At 41.5% G+C, this 15,675-nt stretch overlaps 1 protein-coding gene across 6 annotated transcripts in view; it reads right to left on the minus strand.

Moving 5' to 3' along the window:
* The window catches only part of LOC309526371 (cholesterol transporter ABCA5-like), a 54,887-nt gene that overhangs the window by 4,337 nt on the left and 34,875 nt on the right, over positions 1-15,675 (minus strand). For all 6 annotated transcript variants that reach the window (XM_082212356.1, XM_082212354.1, XM_082212355.1 and 3 more), the window contains 14 exons: positions 15,220-15,390; positions 13,960-14,073; positions 13,488-13,625; positions 11,887-11,952; positions 8,152-8,243; positions 6,555-6,678; positions 6,021-6,138; positions 5,826-5,917; positions 4,705-4,880; positions 4,025-4,100; positions 2,237-2,331; positions 1,355-1,474; positions 1,062-1,211; positions 270-349 (listed from right to left, as the gene is read on the minus strand). In XM_082212356.1, coding sequence (XP_082068482.1) covers positions 270-349; positions 1,062-1,211; positions 1,355-1,474; positions 2,237-2,331; positions 4,025-4,100; positions 4,705-4,880; positions 5,826-5,917; positions 6,021-6,138; positions 6,555-6,678; positions 8,152-8,243; positions 11,887-11,952; positions 13,488-13,625; positions 13,960-14,073; positions 15,220-15,390 — 1,612 coding nt within the window. The remainder of the gene's footprint in view (positions 1-269; positions 350-1,061; positions 1,212-1,354; positions 1,475-2,236; positions 2,332-4,024; positions 4,101-4,704; positions 4,881-5,825; positions 5,918-6,020; positions 6,139-6,554; positions 6,679-8,151; positions 8,244-11,886; positions 11,953-13,487; positions 13,626-13,959; positions 14,074-15,219; positions 15,391-15,675) is intronic.

The raw sequence follows: 15,675 nt of genomic DNA on the forward strand, positions 1-15,675 counted from the left end.
GGAAATCCTGTACCTCTTTAAATGCTCTAAAAGTTAACAGACTTCAATGTGTCTCAGGAAGGCAAATCAGGAAGGCAACATACCCACTCACCAGGGGTTTGGATAAGGGAATATATTATTTACAGAGAGAAATGTGATTCTGAGAGACATGATGATGGGGTGGCGATTGACAAGATGAATTCAGGTTAAGATGAATTCAGGTTAACAGGTGGTTTGGATAGAAAACTGAGAATCAGATGGAGGTTCTACTTAGTAAATTGTTACTTCACCTTCCTCCAGTTTAGAAAACGATAATGCAAGTGAGTGGACATCTTCCTTTGGGATTTTGTAAGCCAAAATAGATTCAAAACTGCAACAAAGATAAAACAGGCATCAGCGCATTCAGCAACAACTAAGCAGAAATGAAAACCACCCGTGGCTTAAGTAATGTTACTGGAATGAAGCGTACAATGTCGTAATACGCTTCAGTTTTGGATCAGACTTCAGCTTTTATCTGTTCTATCAACTTATTTTAACACAGCCAGTTGAGGGTCCTACAAAGAAAAGTACCAATCAAAGTGATTTGCAAAGAGAAAACCAAACATAACAAGCAGATCTTAGCTGCCTGTCATGGACCCAAGCAAACTTTTCTGCCAGCCACATCAACCACACACTACTTTGTGTCTATAACAAACACCTAACTGTATTTACAGTAACAAGCAATATTTGCAATAATGAGTGTCCAAATGTAAGTAGGAGGACAGGCAAGTAAATACTGGCCTAAACCTGCATCAGGGCCCAATTTATGGCTCGGGAGAAGACCAGAGGAGAGAAATTCCCACTCTAATCTATTTCCGAGATCCCTTCCCAAGGCTACCTGCTGTAGAGCTGATCAGCTGGAAGTCAGGCATTTGTTGTGACCAACCTGTGGGCTAAGTTCTGTGTCACTGTTGCCAGGTGTGTTGCCAGCTGATCAATGAATCCTCGCTTTTCATCCTCCCTCCCCATGTTGTGTTGGGGGAAATCAAGCTTCTTTTTGTTTAGTTTAATACCCAGAACTCTTACACGACTTGCTTTTTTACCTTTCCTGGTAACTTCCATTTGGAAAGATGCGCAGAATCTCCCTCTGAAGGTACTCCTTCTTCTCTGTAAGCGGCACATGTCTCAGTTTCATTTCTAAGAAATATCCTCTGCCAAATTTACTCTTGAGATGTTGAACTGTACCAATGCATCTTTGGGCGGAGGGGAGGGGAAGGGGAAGAAAAGGCAGGCAGGCAGACAAAGGGGAACGTAATGTCAAAACCCTTCACATTATTTTAATGCAAAAGCCCAATATGCTTTTATTCAAGATATCCCAAAGACGCGGAGGAGGTACCTTAATTTTCCAGACACCAAGATTGCAACACGATCACACACAGCCTCTGCTTCTTCCATATAGTGAGTTGTCAGAATGGCTGCTCTCTCTTTATTTTTAAAAGCTGCACGAATTGCCTTCCTGTCAGATGTAATAAACAGTGGAAAAGTGGAGTGGCTAACCTGCAAATGGTTCACTTTTTTAGTATTCCTCTATGGAATAGCATATAATGGTTATAAAGTCATCTGCTGGACTTTCCATCAGCTGGAGATGCAATCAAATACAAATCTCTCACACCCCAATTGTTTCTCCATACCCAAGTATTTCTGTGCCCATTCTCCAGGGATGACAGGTAGGTCCAGCGCATTGGCCATAGGTTACAATTTGCACAATACTCTGATAAATCCTTTCATTGGGGTATGTGGAAAAAATGGCACAAAACTCCCTTTTCTGGTACTGTGGAGTTGAAAGGTCTTGATCATCAGCAGGAGGGTTCTTAAGAGATTGGAGTTTACTGTGGGTAGCACAATATCTATATTTCTCAACTTTTTGCTGATTCTGAGGTGGCAGAGGTGACTGAGGTTCCCTAATGTAGCTGCTACCTACTCTGTCCATTTTCCTTTGTCCAAAATTACCCTGGGCATTCTGGGGGTGGGGGAGGCAGCAGCAGCAGCAATAATAACAATAATAACAATAATAATAATAATAATAGAATCAGTGTTATTTTGTGTTGCAACTATATTATGTTCCTGCTGTCAATGTTTGTTCACTGTGCTGATTTTTCAGATTATTATTCCAGGTTTGCTAGCTGCATTGAAAGTGATGCAGTAAGGGGTGAGATGTAATTCTAAATAAAAAGCTGTGATATTCCATTCTAAAACACAGTCGTTTGGTGTTACTCACCACATATGTTGCTTTGCTTTGGGATCCATACCAGTAGATGGCTCATCTAGTAGAGTAATACGAGGGTTACCAAGCATACTTAAGGCAAAACATAGCTAAAACAAGAGGGTAGGAAAGAAAGATTAATTTGATGGCCGTGTGCTCTACAGATGAAGAAAACATGCGTGCACACTGAAACTACATTGACTTTAATCCTCAAAGTGTGCAAACACCTGGAAACCCTCAAAGGGGATCTCCAAGCATTTGATTTAATGCCAGAGGGTGCAATGGCAATCTTTCTGTCTATTGCCTCTTCCCCCAAAATGGGGAGGGGGAGGGGGAGGAGAGTCTCATTTTGGGGGAGCTGAAGTTGGTGGTAGGTAGAGGAGGGCTCCAACCCATTCAGCCTGCCACTGGGAGGAGAGTAGAAGAAGAAAGTAGGAAAGACAGATTGGGTTTGTTTGCTTGTTTAAAGGAGGAATCAAGTGACACTGAAAAGTAAGAGAAAAGAGTCTCAGAGAAAAAAGGCTTACTTTGGAGGGGGGAAGCTGGCAAGGGAGAAAAACGTTGCTGTGCATGTGGAATTGCAAATGCTGGAGATCAAATAGATAAGCATGCCACCAAGAAACCCAGCATAAATTGCCAGGAGCTGACACACCACTCACAGAAAGGAAGATGGAAGGAAGGTTAACTAAAAAGCAAACAACCACTACACAGTGGTACCTTGGTTTCCAAATGTATTGGTTCTCAAACGTTTTGGTTCACAAACTCTGAAAACCCAGAAGTGTTCCGGTTTTCGAATGATTTTTGGAAGCCAAACGCCCAATGCGGTTGTCGGCTATTGTTTCCAGGGCACCTGCACCAATCAGAAGCTGCACATTGGTTTTCGAACATTTTGGAAGTCAAACAGGCTTCCAGAATGGATTAAGTCTGGTGCTTTTGTTTTTGCTAGTTATTTTGCATTTTTGTTTTTGAGGCTTTTTCAGTTAATTTGTTTTTGTGACTGTGTGGAACCCATTTCAGCTACTGACTGATTGATTGATTGATTGACTGATTGTGTGACTGCGGAAATAGATAAAAGCCTCCCATCCAAACAATGACTATCATCAGTGCAGGAAAGAATTTTGTTATTTTATTTTATCATCTACAATACTGTCTTATTGATTTTATAGTACAGTACATTGATTATTGCTTTCATTTTATGGATCAATGGTCTCATTAGACAGTAAAATTCATGTTAAATTGCTGTTTTAGAGATTGTTTTTAAAAGTCTGGAACGGATTAATTCATTTTGCATTACTTTCTATGGGAAAGCACGCCTTGGTTTTGGAACGGTTTGGTTTTGGAACAGACTTCCGGAATGGATTAAGTTTGAGAACCAAGGTACCACTGTACTGTGACTGAAAAGGCTCGTGGGTTGAGGGAGGGGGAAAGAGGCACTATGACATGAAAATCTCATGAATGGACAGGAGGTTCTGTACATTGAGAGGCAATCTACTTCCTCAATTCTGCATTTTCTGCCTTTGGACAATAGATGTCAGTATCTACCCATCTGATGGATGATCACCTAGGGAGACAGGCATTTCTCATTCTCAATTGCGCTCTCCTCCACTTGCTACTATGTCCACTTCTTGCAAGGTGAGGTTTTATTGTTGGGGAAGAGGCAGGCAGAGAATGGAGTTTGAGAAGAATCAAGGCAGACGGCTGCTTGTTTACATCAGTTTGAACAGGGGGTGCTCATATAGTCAAATGCCCGTTTATTCCATGTAGCCTGAATTAGAAATGCAACGTTTTAAAGCAATAAAATACCTTCCGTTTGATTCCTGCTCCAAGTTTCTTTGTCCTTTTCTGAAGATGTTCCTTGAAGTCAAGTGCACTGGAAACGCTGCAGAAAACCACATGGCCAACATTTTTGTAGTCTAGAAAGGGGTGTCACTACAGTATTAAGCATTCTAAAAAGCCTACACGAGAGAACATCAATAAATTCATTATACGCTCATTATATCTTTTTCAGTGTGCTAGTGAGATTTATGTGATTTACCTGGACAAAAGTAGTAAAACAAACAGTGCCTGGTGAAAACTGTCCAATAAAGAAAGAAGGGCATGGAAGATGGATTTAGCAGCTCTCAGAGAATCCTTTTCCCCTGCCACCCCCCCTGTGAACTGTCCAGTATCTTAAAACTTAGAGCAGTTCCTGGTATGTATTTGCTACTTATAAGCACTACTCTGAGGTTCCTAAATCTTGTTTCTTTCTGGGTTTATCTCCCTTTTGAGCCATTTGTCAAGTGTAAATGAAACACGTCTGTTAAATATTGTATGTACCACTTTAATACTTGAAAGCTGCATTTTAAAGGGACATGCTAAGTTTTACAAGTACAGTTTGATCACCATCAATTTTATACTTTGCAATTAAGTAAGATACCCATACCGAAGGACGGGGAGGGGGAGATAGACTACTGTACAACAAGTGTTCAAAATAAAATATTTACCATTTTATGACTTCATTCATGTCGCTTTCATTCATTCCTTTGATAGCACCATAAATTTCAAAATGCTCCTGCAATGTAATATCAGGCCAGAGGGGGTTTGTCTGAGGACAGTATCCCACAAATCTCATGGAGCTATCCTCATTATTCTCACCTAAGGAATAATCTCCCATCAGCACCTGTGGATATACCAATCCTTAGTTAACATTTTCACCTTGTTGTTATCATTATTATTGTTAATGTATTTGTTTAAAACATTTCTATACCAATTAGTAATTAGCATTCCAACATGGCGTACATAAAAATAAACTACACAGTCTATGGTTTTAAAATTCCTACATAAAGTTTGCAAGGAAATACTGAATGATAGGAAGAGCTAAATTAAAATAATGGCAAGAAATACTATCTGAAGAGTTTTCATCTTACTGATACATGATAATCCTATGGAAGCTGGGCAGGTTCCAACCCTCCTACGAGCCTATTTCTGACTTTATAAAGTGTTATATGCGTGAGGGGAACCCATTTTTCCTATCTTTAGTTTCTACTGGAGTGCTGCCAGAATCAAGATGAGGGCAAGTCTGTTTGTAACTCGTAACGCTGTTTTGTTCAGCTCAACCATTTCAGTTTTGTATGGCCCTTTTCAGCGCAAATGAAATCCAACAGCTGTACCAGCATCAGCACACTGAGCTTCTGAAGAAAAGGGACACTTCACACACCCCATGCTCTCTGACAATCCCCCTTCTTTCTTTGTCAACCCACCACAATCTCTCTCTCTCTCTCTCTTTCTGTACGCTTTTTGTTCTGGCTGGCTGGCGTGTCAGATCACGCTTCCTAGTGAGCCACACTGCTGTTGTGGCAGTAGGAAGACTGGCGTTGGAGCTACTGCTCTTAAGCGACTCAATGCAGGGTGTGGCGTGAGCAGAGTGCTGCATGGACAATTCATTCTGAAATCAAACCATAAACTGGATGTAGATTCAGTATGAGATATCAGTTTCTTCAATCTAGAAAGAGGGACCAGTGCCTGAGCTATGAAACTTTTTAATTAAAAGAGAACTCCTGTAATGGTGAACACAATAAAACTCAGAAGGAAGAGTGAGCAGACAGGTTAGGTTGCATTTGAATACCTGGCCTGAAGTTGGTTCGACTTCTCCCACCAATATATTAATGAGTGTGCTCTTCCCAGCTCCATTGGGGCCCAACAGTCCCAGAATCTCCCCTGAAATAAAAAGAAAGAGCACCTGCAGTTGTGCCTCACAAGAGGGTGTGTTGTATTTTCTAAAAAAGAGTATTGATTCCATAGTAAACAATTTAACTCGAACCTTTTTTTACGCAAAGAGAGACATGGTTTGTTGCCACTTTCTTTATTTTCCTTCCAAGAAGAAAATCTTTCTTTTCATCGTACTCTTTATGCAAATTACTGACCAAAACTGCTGGTTTCTAATAAAACAAAAGATGATAGAGTTGAATACTGAATGAGATTATATAATGCAATTTTTTAAAAAAATAATCCATCCGAGCACTGAGCTCCATCCCCCCAGTGCGTGCTGTGTCTAATTTAATTTCTGTTCTTTACATCACCAACACCGAAATCAGCAGAAAACAATATCGGGGTGAATTAGCCCACTGAAGTGAGGATGAGCAAACCCTGGTTAAATGTGATGTGCAGGAACACATGAGCCTAAGGCACACACATGTGAGCCTGAGGTTAAGCAGAAGCCTCAGGCTCATCTGCTCCTCACTCACCTGTCTTCCTCCTGTGCTGCCAGGAGAAAGACTTCCAGCTTCCCTAAATCTTAGCACATCATTGGGTGCAAACTAGGGAGTATGATTTTTCACTGAAGGGAAAGACTTACCTCCTCACAGCTCTGGCAGGTTGTCATCTCCTTAACCCTCAACCTCTCAGCCATAACATCTTCATCCTCATCTTCATTATGTGGCACATCTGGGAACTTCCAGGGCTTCACTTTCACGGGAGTTCTGAAGGTAGGGAAATAGGTTTAAACTCTGCTCATGGGACCTCTGGATACATAGCACTCACAGAAATTTACGTAATCCTCTGGTTACGTAAATTTCGGGACACGAAAGTGGCAAACCCGGAAGTATTTTACTGGGTTTTGCTGTGCGCACATGTGCAGAAGTGGTCTACCGCCACATACACAGAAGCGGTTGTCTGGTTGCAAAACCTCGGGATCTGGCCGGACCCCTGGAACAGATCCCGTCTGCAACCGGAGGTACCACTGTAATGCCATCAGCTCAACAGGCCAGTCCATAATATGGAAAGTTTCATACATGTAACCCTGCTGATATGTCCCTATCCGAAGCATCACTGCAGCAGAACTGGCAGTGAGCACAGTCCCTCGCAGATTCTGTGAGTCATCTAGTACTGGCTTGAAGAGGAGCAACAGCCAAGGATGGTGCTTGGGGAGTCAACTGTCCAGCTCCATGGAGCCTTCAGTGTAGGGTTCTGCAAGGTTCAGTTTTATCCCCCGTGCTGCTTAACACCAACATGAAACCACTGAGTGGGGTCGCCAGGAGTTTTGCAGTACACCGTGAGCAATACGCTGGTGACACCTAGCCCTACTCCTTTACATCTGCAGGCATAGCAATGAATGTGCTGCACTGATGTCTTACCTCTGTAATAGACTGGATGAGTGTCAATAAACTGGAACCTAATCCAGACATGACTGCTAGGGTTATATGTTAGACCAGATGAAGAGGATGTGGTCTTCTCTGGATGGGCTTACACTCCCTCTGAAGGAGCTGCTACATAGCTTCTGGTAACCATTACTGTTGCTTGAAGCTCAAGGGGCCTCAGTGGACCAAGTGCTATCTATCTGCTTTGGCTGCTGGCCCAGCTGTGCCCTATCAGGACTGGGACAGCCTAAATTCTGATGTTTACATTGGTAACCTCTAGGTTAGGTCACTGCAATGCATTATACAGGGAGGGGGCTGCCTTTGAAGACAGTTCCGAAATTGCAGCTGGTGAAGAATTTGTTGGCCAATGGGAGATGAATGGGAGCAAGTCACTCCAAGCATATAAAAATTCTGGCATGATGACACTGGCTACCAATTAGCTTCTGGGCTCAATTCAAAGTGCTGGTTTTGGGCCTATCAAGCTTTCGGCCTTATGTGGCTCAATACTTTAAGGACTTCCTCTCCTCACATGAGGAGGCACATCCAAGGCGCATGTGAAATGAGTGGAGAAATGAATGGGCTTTTAATACGTATGAATGGGGTTTTTTCTGCTTTGGTTTTATATTGATTTTAATCTTTGAACTATTTTGTAAGAAAAGCGGCTAATAAGTGCAAATAATACTAATACGAATACGAATACTATTAATAATATCATCCTGAAATCAGGTTTGGATCTCAGCCTCCGCATCGATCTGTGCTGATTCTTTTGGTTGGTGCACGCTGTTCTGAATACTGCTACTTCAAAGACAAACAAACCTGAAAAATGGGTCCTCTCTCAACGATTTGCCTCCACACTTCACCTCAAGATATCGTAGAAGGAAGAGCCAAATTACACATTGCAAATAAGGCTAAATTGAAGAAAGGAAAAAAGTATATTAATTGAAACAGCTTTGGTCCTGTGCTGATTTGCATTTGTAACTGCAAGTTTACTGAAACTTAAACATGAATGTATAGAATGGGGCATGCCAATTGCTGTACTCCTATATTTATAATCTATGGTATTGTGTATGGTTATGAGACTATGGCACTGGCAGGCAGACACATTTAGTGCAAACCTTTACGATATGGTGATTATTATTTTTTTAAGTTCTATTTTAAAAAATGTTCAATCTGGAAATCACAGTCTTCCCAACTGTAATCTGCTGAAATCTGTTCTCTTAATTTCTTGAACGTTTCCCCGTCATGAAAGAGGTTTCTGATTTTCTTCATCATTCACGGAATGCTTGTTTTGTACTACAATTCATTTCATTCCTGACTATTGGTTATGCTGGCTGGGGCTCATCGAGACTAGTCCAAAACAACTAGATATATTTCCTGATCTGAGCTCTCCCACAGTACTCTTACATGTCTTTCTCTGGATTTCAACTGAACTTCAGGATCTGAACATTTATTAACACTCCTCCCGTTCTACAGTGTAATGTAAAGCTGTGGTACACACTAAACATATAAAGCACATTTGAAGCACACACACACACACCCACACACCCCGAATTCGAGGCACTGTGGTTTGTTAAAGGTAGCTGGGAATTGTAACTCTGTGAGCAGTAAACTACAATGCCCAAAATTCTGTGAGGGAAAGAATGTGCTTCAAATGCCCTTTGAAGACATGGTGGGCATACCACCTAAAATTATAGATTGCAGGAGAGTGTTACACTCCATGTAACACTCGCCTTTTTTTCTGCATACATCTGTAGGCTGATTTGTTTAAGCAGCCTAAAAGGACCAAGTTCTAAAAGGTGACCTTCAAATGTTTTGATCAAAGATCAATAAAATAAATACTATTGTTTTATTTAAGAAATAAGTAGGTTTGTCTCACCCTATCCCTTCTAAATACCGTTTTGAGCAGCACTCACATGCCACAGTGGTGGCAGGTTCAGGCAAAATGGCTGCTCTTATGTTGGCACTGGAAACAAGGCCTGTTGCACCAATAAACGTCCAATCATTCCTAAGTATGAGACCTCAGGTGAGACCTCTGAACCCTTGGTTTGATTTTTCAAGCAGCAGCCTTAAGCGTGAAATAATCTTTCTGAATTACACTGCCCAGAATGAAGGATAGCATCCTAATTGTTATTTGAAAAGGTGGTGCAGTTGGTCACATTTTTACGAAGAATGGAGGAGTGAAGTTTTTGGTTTTGTTGCTACCAACCACTCTCGTGAAGTTCTTCCCTCCCTTTTCCCAAGTCTGAAGACAAGTTCACAAGTGGAATAATTCACTGGGATGTCTCCAGTTTACTCAGAAGAGACTTACTCAGAAGAGACCCCTTGAAATTGCTGGACATGACTAACCTGGGTACATTCATTTTAACGGATCTGCTCTTAGTAGAACTTGGTTGGATACAACCTCCTACTTTTAAATAGTATCAATCTGAATGATAGTCAGGTGATATAGAACGTGGCATAAATATTCTGGGCAATCTGACTTTTTCATTCAATTTTATAGGCATGGAAAATGCCAGGGGTACTTAGGAAAACACCGTAAAAGTAAAATTATTCTGATAGAACGCCTTTCACTCTGTCATTGCACTTTCTGGACCCACCTGTAGATTAAATTATTTATGTAAAAAAATTTTTTTCTCATAAAATCAGAATTAAAACTGGACAATTAAGAAACCAAGTAAAGACGAGATAATAAATATCAAGAGCTATAGTAAAGCATGGGCAATCAGGACAGACACACAAGACTTTAAAAGATAACAATGCGTTCGACTGCAGTGTAGAAAAGAAACTACATAATTCGGGTGTCAATTCTCTTCTGCAGGCACTTGCCTAAGTTCCAAAGACAGAGGCACTCAAAGTAGGACTTCAGATGAAGCTCTTAAATTATAGAACTCTCACATAAGAGAAGTTGGCCATTTAAAGTTCTAGACTCACCACTGAAAGTTAAAACTAACACTTTGAATGGTACCCAGAAACTGAATGGAAGTCTTAAGAAAACCATTCAGCATTCTGGTAATATGTTCCCTGTGGTGAATTCCAGTCAATAATCTGCCACAGTCTACACTAGTCCAAATTTCTGAATGCTTTTTCAAGAAATCCCACTTTATAAAGCATTGCAATAGTTCAACTGGGATCTTACAAAAACCCAAGTAATCTATGGGCACAGCACACTGACTTCCAGGATTGTCTGGAACAAACACCACATGCCCTCTAATTGAAAAGGGGGCCACCAGGTGGCGCGTTGGAAGATGGCTGACAATAATGTCTCTCTGACCCATACAAGGTACTAAGGGGCTGCTATGGGAAGTATGCAGCCTTCCTGAACTCCTCCAGGATGTGGAGGAGAACTGTCCTGCCAGCGGTGTTCACGATGCACCCCCTGAAATGAGTGATGGGGGTGCTGAACACTTGGCACAGGCCCTCGGTGAAGTCAGATCTTCCTGACGCCGATTCCAATTAGCGCATGCTGGTTGCTTCAGCTTGGAATTATAATTGGAAACATACGATTGGAAACGAAGCTGAAAGCACATACATCAAGTAAAGCTCGAAGATAAGACTGCTGATTAATGGATCTCTGTGACCAGGAGTGACGGATGGGTAAGTAAATCTTCTGATGAATCACCATAAGGAGATTTTATGTTTGGAACGAAGGGGGGGGGGTGGTGGAGGAAAAAACTCTTTTTTTCTTTGCATGATGTGACATTAATAACCCTTCACCCCAGATAGAAACAAGATTGTCGCGTTTCTATGAATCACAGGCAGGATTTTAAGAACTATGTGGGATGGAGTATAAGGAAAGAAGACTGCAGAACGGTGAGAAAGGAAGAAAATTTTTATGACGCAGTTAAAAAATGGCGTCTCGCCATGACAGGTTTGCCGAGGAAGAAGGACTGGGGGAGGAGAATCAGGATTGTTTGAAAGAGAAGGAATGCTGGAATGTAAGTTTGACCTGACAGAACCCCCAGACTCATTTGTTATTTGGTAAGCCTGAGAAAAATAAAGGACAGATCGGAGATTAATTTTGTTTATGGAAGCGTTGTACAGAGGCTGTCCCAGATCGATATGATTTTTGGAAAAGTACAAAATCCACATAGAATGCCAGCTGTTAACCTGCTTGTGAAAATCATCAGAGATCGCAAAGAAAGGAATTTATGCTAACAACAAGAAGAGAAAAGAAGTAACAAAGGACTTTCCGGATCAAACTGGAGAGAACTGTCTAATTAATGCAGTAAGATAAGTGATGCTGTTTTGGACTCGAGCTGAGCTTGATATATGGGTACCCCCAACAAAATTTAAAATTTGGCTGTATAATTTGGAATCAATGTGATAATGTGATGTGATTGGACTGTTAATAAAAATTATTTTAAAAAGAAAAAAGAAAAGGTGAAACTATACTACTTGATGTTAGAATACTGCATGTAAACAAAAAAAAAAAGTTAAACACACAATAAAATGATGGGTTTGCACAAATGATAAACAGTAACAATAATTACTCTCTAAAATGTAACCAAATAGCCGACCCCCCGAATATCAAAAGAAAAACAGCATGCTTACCGCTACTACTGAAACCAGCAATCTTTCTGAATTCCTTTCCATCTTGTTATCAAGTTTCCGGGCTATCTAACAAGATAACAAATAGTTATTCATACAACTCTTTTCAATGTATTTTGCAGATGATGCCAATTTTAATTTTAACACTGCAATTCAGAAAATCTGCATGCTTTCCCAAAGAGTGATAAAACTTTTCTTCTGAATTATAGCGAATCAATACAGTTAATACCACTATTAAAGATACCATAAACTAAAAATACCAGTTTATTCCAATGGGATGTCTCTTCTGGATTGTAACCAAGCTGTTTAAATGCTTCCCCTCCTTTTTAAATAAAACAAGAATATTTCAAAGATAAAGCCACTCCCGACAGCAGGAGGGGGGGTTGCGGGCTCACGCCCACCACTACCCGCACGGGGCTGGCTGCAGCCCCACGCAATTATGGGAATCCTCGGGCCGCGTCATATCCTGGGCCAGCCAATCGGCTGGCTGCTGGGGCGGGGCTAGGGTCATTTAAGGACAGCGCGGCCCAAGAACACCCCTTTTTCTCTTCGATTCAGCTGCAGTTTATATTATCAAAGTTTTCATGATGCTTAAATGACACGGTAAAAGAGAGCTCCCATAATTGCCTGTGACTAAAATGCACGATTCTTCTTCTTCTTCTTCAGCGGTCACTCGTAAATGAGGAAGATTGTCTTCCATAAACATTGTTTTAACAATGAGGCCAATTCTGGATTCACATGTCCTTCCAAAGTGGGGACATTGGTTTCCGGGCAGGAGTTGATCACGTTGTGGATATGCCAGGTGTGCCTTCCTCTTAGCACGTTTCTCCCTTGAGTCCTGAGTTTGAGTGTCTTCAAAGCCCATGACACCTCTGGTAAAGGCTGTTCTCCAACTAGAGCGCTCGCAGGCCAGTGTTTCCCAGTTGACAGTGTTTATACTATATTTTTTAAGATTTGCCTTGAGACAGTCTTTAAACCTCTTTTGTTGACCACCAGCATTACGCTTTCCATCTTTAAGTTCGGAATAGAGTACTTTGGAAGACGATCATCAGGCATCCACACAACATGCCCAGTCCAACAAAGTTGATGTTGAAGAATCATTGCTTCAACACTGGTGATCTCTGCTTCTTCCAGTACACTGATATTAGTTCGCCTGTCTTCCCAAGTGATGTGTAAAATTTTTGGGGGACACCGTTGATGGAATCTTTTGAGGAGTTGGAGGTGGCATTTATAAGTGATCCATGTTTCACAAGCATATAATAAGGTTGGTAGTACTGCATACATTAATACAATGCCAGTCTGTTACTTCAGAGGCTGCTATGGTTGGGGATATTGCCTCAGTAAGTTTCCTCTTCCACTCTTCCTGTCAGTGAAAGGAGAAACTGCCCCTCTTCACACCATTCCTCTTGCCCAGGCAACCTCCATGATGCTCTTTGAAAAAGGTCTACCCTTATTTTGTAGTGGGTATCAGAGGAAGGAGCTAACCCACATAATGCTATTGGATATGTCTTTATCCTGCACTCACATTGCAGTTTAATATATTCCCTCCCCTAGGACACACCACAAGCAGAACATATCCCTATTTCAGTTCCTTGAAAACTTACCTTTATAAAAGAAATGAGGCACCCAATAAGGGGATAGATTGGAATGAAGACAGAAAAACAGGTGTGAAGGACGGCCGCTGTTGTGTAGTACATCATAAAAAATGCTATTTCGATGACAACAGAACAAACCAAGGCTGCCTGAAAGGGAAAAGAAATTAAAATAAAGACTTGGACTTTCAACAACCGGCTTCCCGTTCTCATGGAGGGAACCGTGTGTGCATACCTATGAGATTGGGGAAGGAAGGCATGGCCGGTGTCATCATCCAGAGGACATGGCCGCTCCATGTGTTCTTGGTAGTCCTATCCTGCATTTGGTAGCCAAGGCTACCAAGCGCCTAAACAGGGTTTGTGTGCTTGCAGGACTGGGCCACATCCAAATTACTGGGGGGGGGGGGGGATGTAACTGATACAATACTCATTGCAAAATTATGGTAAGCAGGAAAGGCAACTTCAACACAGCCATTAAACTTACCACTGAAAAAATGAATGACCAAAATTCTTTGGTGTTTTGAATCGTTTTAAAGGTGAAGGAGACAACATAATTGAACAGAACTACTGATGGTACGTAGCCAATGAGGCAAAAAATCTGTAAGGAAAGGAAAGTTATTAGTGTTAATTAAAACATGTTCCGAGGTAGAAACAGGTAACAGCAGTTAAGAAACTAAGGCACTCCCTGCTCCCCTAAATCCCCGAGCAGGGAATCCCTATAGGGCTCAATGGCATCCTTTAAGTTCCCCCTTCTGTTATTTTGTTCATGTTTCCCTCACGGACCTTAAGCCAATAGCCCTGCTCCTGTCCAGGACTGGTCTTGCAGGCTACTCGGGATTATAGCCTGCACATGGAGATTTCAGAAGGAGGGAAGGATTTGGGATCCATGTGATAAAGGAAAACACAGACCACTTTTTACCAAAAATGGCTGGTCACATTTGTACTACGGCCACTTGATAAGGGAAACAGGGGAGGGAGAAGAAGAAGAGTTTGGATTTGATATCCCGCTTTATCACTACCCTAAGGAGTCTCAAAGCGGCTAACAATCTCCTTTCCCTTCCTCCTCCACAACAAACACTCTGTGAGGTGAGTGGGGCTGAGAGACTTCAGAGAAGTGTGACTGGCCCACGGTCACCCAGCAGCTGCATGTGGAGGAGCGGGGAAGCGAACCCGGTTCACCAGATTACGAGTCCACCGCTCTTAACGACTACACCATGCTGGCGTACACTGATGATGTTCTTACTTTTTATTAGTAAAAATATGCGCTTTGCTCAAAATTGCCCATGAATCTGCATAAAGAAAGTAGCAGCCCGTACCCTAATGTGAGTAGCTACTAGAAAGTAAATTCACAGCTGCACTGTTGTATCTCTACTGCCATTTTCAGACACAATTTGCCATGTTGGATTGGAAATGGCATACAAATACTTAAAAGCCATGAGCCAGAAAAAAAGAGATGAAAATAATTCTTATGTTTATAGCACCTGCATACCAAGACAGTACAAAAACTGAATGTTTGGGAAGCGCTCAGATGTTTGCATCTGTCCTGGATTTTCACTGCCATAGTGAAACCAGTATGAGGGGCTAAGTGGTATCATTGTTTTCTATTTTAGTAGGAATTAAGATTTAGGTATTTTTGATCTTGTCTCCACCTTTGAGAAGTGGGTTAATAACCCAAATGTATTAACAACAACAACAAAGAATGAGTAAAATACACGAAAATTATTTGAAATTAAGCAAGACTTACCACAGCAATAAACTTTTCAGGGAAAAAATAAACTCCATGGTGAAATACAAATAAGCTACCCATCATGAGGAGGAGAATAATATAAAATAAAGGAATGTCAACTAGCGCCTGTCCACACCAGTATGCAGATGGATAAAGACCTGAGATCTTAAGTTGAGTGTAGACTTTGATCTGCAAAACACATTAAAACACATGTCAAACACGGAAAATGGCACCAAGCCTAACCAGATTAGCCTAACCAGATTTCTGCTCTTCAGCAGTTTTGGATTGGGATGAACAGAGCTGAACGGCTTATGCACATCACAGAAATGTAAGAATGTAAGAAAAACCCTTTTGGATGCCCATCGAGTCTAGTATTCTGTTCTCACCAACAAGATGCCTCCGGGAAGCCCAGAACTTCCTGGACTGAAGTACAGCAGCCAAAACACCAGTAAGCGATGAATGAACACAGATCAA

This window comes from Podarcis vaucheri (genome assembly GCF_965113315.1).
Source record: "Podarcis vaucheri genome assembly, chromosome: 2".
NCBI classification, from domain to species: domain Eukaryota; kingdom Metazoa; phylum Chordata; class Lepidosauria; order Squamata; family Lacertidae; genus Podarcis; species Podarcis vaucheri.